The following is a 3,933-nucleotide window of genomic DNA, read 5'->3' on the forward strand; positions in this document are numbered from 1 at the left end:
TTCCTATAAATATCTTATTCTGTAGGGTTTGAAGAATAGAAATATGAAAGAAAAAAATGTAAAATAAAAATTTAATAGTTATGAAATCATAACTAACTTATGAATACTGAAATCAGATTCTGAAATCAACTTTAAGTGTGTTCTTTTCCCTCCCAGGACATTTATTCAGAGCAGCTGGGGATCAACCGTTTAACCTGTCCACAGTGTCGAGTGCCTTCCCAATGGTCAGCCACCCAGTCTTTGGTCTACATTCAGCCAGCTCAGGGCATTCAGAATTTGGTGGTTTGGGGACACTTGGTACACCCACAGCCTTAGCCGCACATCCCCAACTAGCGTCTTTTCCAGGTAAACATCTCTTACAAACAGTGTTCAAGGAAAGAAGGAAAGCTTGAAAATGTTCAAGCAGTAATTTGTTTATTAAATTAACATAAAGAACAATCTAATGTCTGCTGTATTAAAACTCCTGTGCAAAAATTTGCTCAATCCTATTTATTATGTGCGAACAGACACACACACACACACACACACACACACACACTATGTGTGCTTGGTGGCAATGCAATTAGTTAAGTACTTGTGTTTATATAGAGAAAAAGGCATCTGCAACAAAAGTGAATAATTAGGTCAAGTTTTTCTTGTGCATTTTATTGAAGTATAATATGCAGAAAAGTGTACATATTTTAAGTGTAGAGCTTGATAAATTTCTTTCATCTTTATTTAATTTTTTTAAAAGTTACTTAATACTAGAAAACTAAAGTCCAGTTCTTATAATGAATATCTCTATACTTTTATTTTGAGTGCTGACTTCTCTGCAATTTGTAAGGAAGATGAGCTTGGTTTTGAAATTTCAATATTTTTCCATATTCAGTCAAAACAACTTGCATAACTTACATGGCAGGAAGACCAGAATAATCCCTAGTTCTACAGATTATGAGAATTCAGAAGTTCACCAGTTAAAACTTGATTTAAACAAATATGCTAAAATTTGTCCTTTTATATTATTCTGAAAGTCTAAACTTTAAGTGTTTCCAGTGATTAATTTTACTTTAATAAATTTTATTAAGGGATGTTTAAAAATTAGAGCATAATTCTAGACACAAACCTGAATTTAAATCTGGCTTTGCTATGTTTTAGCTGTGTGACCTTGAACAAGTAATCTGACCTCTCAGCCTCAGTTTTGTTATCTGAAAAATGAGGACAATAATAATAGTACCAGCCTCTTAGAGTTCTTATGAAGATTAAAGGGGATATGCCATGTTTAATGCTGAATGCAGTGTTTGACACAAATAATTAGTGCATAGTTGGTAACTATCATTATTATTTTCTCTTGCCCACTTGAATGGGTAATAAATTGCCAAGTGCTTATATGCATGTATATATAATGGAAAGATGGTTAAATATATATTTCAAGTACTATTTCTTGAGTCATATTATTTAATTCAGTTGTCTAGAAGAGAGGGGACAGCAGGGAGGGATAGTATGACTAGAAAATTTAAATAAAAATCTTCAATTAAGCCTTAAAATTTGCTTTAAAAATACTAATAACAATTTAATTCAATCAGTTTCTAGCATGGTCACGTAGCAAGATGAGCATTTAATAGCTATTTGCTGAAATATAAGATTGCTGATTGAAAATCAAAATAGGTAATATAGATAGTTACTGGTATCTTAAAAATTTTTTTTTTTTATCATAGTTTATTATAGTATCACTTTTGAGCATTTCTTAACCACATTGTAATTACTGTATAATTACCTTCTGCACTGGAATGATGGTTAACAAATATAAAGAATTACTCATCTGGACTTCAATAATGTTGGTGCTTCTACTATATAGAAAAAAAATTAATAATTCCTCTAGCCTACATAAACTATTCACTCATTCATTTATTGTACTAAGTTCTTGGAGCATTTACTGTGTGCTGTGCACTAAGCCAGGCACTGAGAAACACGGTATATGTTTTGCTGCTTACAGTTATTAGGAGATAGATAAACAAACAATTACAAGACAGAGTCTTTCGTGGTAAAAGTATGCCTATAGAAGCATACTTTTTTGCCAAATGAACAGTGATCATGCCTAGTTTAAGAGGACTCACTTGTTTAAATTGTAGATTTGGTATAATAACTTATATTTAAATTCTCTGTAGTTGGCTTTATTCAAAAGGGTAACCATAATGCCAGATTTTAAAAATCACCTAATAAATAAATGAAGACACACAAGGAAGAAATTACTAGGAATTTTGAATGAGGAATAATTTGTTTTCAAATTTTATGCATTTCTAAATTAGTCTGCATTTTAGATGATTAAATCAAAACATGCAAATTCATTTAATGGATATTAGTATAATAAAATTATTTTTATTTTATGTTGAAATGGTATTTCATGATAATTGCTTTAAAAATATATACAATGGTCATATTTTTTATTATATTACCATGTATTTTGTGAAGTATGAAAGAATTAGAAATTCTGCTATATCTTTAAGGTTCAAATTGAGATTCAGTATAACCTCTGAAATATTATGATCTTTCAGTTGAATATGACTAATGTTGCTCCTGTGCTGTTACCTTCTTTGAATACATTTAGCAATTCATAATGTGCTGGTTTATGTAATCTTTATTTTGTATATATCACGTGATGACAAGCTAGTTTGTGAGTGACTAAATTTTTAAAAATTTTCTTCTATTTACAAGATAAATAAGCTCTCTTTAAAATGTATTATTTCCTATGGAATATTAGACATTTATAAAGTTCGTAGTCAGAAGCCCTACTATTTTTATCTTTTTATTTGATTAATCTTATTAACTTGTTTATATTACTTGAGACATCAACTTGTTTATTATACACATTTGCCAATTGTTTTTTTCTAGTCCCTATTATGTACTTATTTATCACTGACATTCTGAAGTACATTTTTATGTTTTTTTCTGAGTTTATGTCTAAAATATTTAATCTTAACTACACTTTGATTACCTTACCAAGTTGTTGGTTGTTTACAAAGTCTATACATTCAACTGTAATGCTTTAATTATAGGCTGTATTGAATAATATAAATATCTTTGGAAAACCTGAGTCCCTTTTTGTTAGCTATGTAGCACCTAGTTTTCAAACATATGAATAGCAGTAGATTCCAGCTTTGCTGATATAAGCCCAAAGAAGTGTATTCTTTCTATTTGAATACACTTCTTTCATCTGAACAGTGGATGAATGATTAATGCTTTTGTGTAGTTATTCTTGGTTGAGTTCTCATCATTCAGGCACTGCCGAATATACATCGGTGTCATTTCACTAGCAGCACCTTCCTGCAGTGCAGAAGAATAGCTTTTATAGTTTTCTGCTAACTGTTCTTTTAGACCTTTCAAAATGGCATTTCACTTTTTTAAAAAACCAGATTTTTGCCATTAGATAATGAAGGTACACATCACTTTACATCTTATTTTTAATGGAGAGTGATATTGCTAGAAAAGCTGAAAGATCGTGTAATACAGTATACTGACAATATTGAATTTTTCTCATGCTATATTATTGGGGTTTTTTTTTCTCTAATTTCCTTATGGTTGTTACAATCAATGAAAAATGTAGCATATCTCCTTGGAAGATGAGCCTCAAAGGTAATAACTGATTTGATGATCTAGTAGGTTAGCCAGTTGGAAAAGATTATTTCTGAGATTTTAGATGGGGCAATACAAGACTTTCTTTTGGATTATTTTTCAATCTTGTCTTAATCTTCACCCTCCCTCGAAAAAAAAATGTATTCCATAAAATTTGGCTTCTCTCCTTTTCTTTTCTAAAAGTTTTAACTGAGAGCCATTGTTCGAATATCTAAATTGCATTTGATGGTTTTTCTACTGTTTAGTCATTTTACATTGATAAAACAATCATTGTTGTCTGAAAAGTATAATTAAAAATCAAGCTTTTTTCATTAACTTTAAGGG

The 3,933-nt window shown here is 30.2% G+C and overlaps 1 protein-coding gene across 21 annotated transcripts in view; it reads left to right on the forward strand.

Moving 5' to 3' along the window:
• BAZ2B (bromodomain adjacent to zinc finger domain 2B) overlaps positions 1-3,933 on the forward strand; it is a 292,747-nt gene that overhangs the window by 185,574 nt on the left and 103,240 nt on the right. For 16 of the 21 annotated variants that reach the window (XM_011358820.2, XM_011358863.2, XM_011358829.2 and 13 more), the window contains exon 6: positions 157-345. The exons of the other annotated variants lie outside the window; for them this stretch is intronic. In XM_011358820.2, coding sequence (XP_011357122.1) covers positions 157-345 — 189 coding nt within the window. The remainder of the gene's footprint in view (positions 1-156; positions 346-3,933) is intronic. 21 annotated transcript variants of the gene reach the window in all.

This window comes from Pteropus vampyrus, unplaced genomic scaffold (assembly GCF_000151845.1).
Source record: "Pteropus vampyrus isolate Shadow unplaced genomic scaffold, Pvam_2.0 Scaffold2, whole genome shotgun sequence".
In the NCBI taxonomy this organism is placed as follows: Eukaryota; Metazoa; Chordata; class Mammalia; order Chiroptera; family Pteropodidae; genus Pteropus; species Pteropus vampyrus.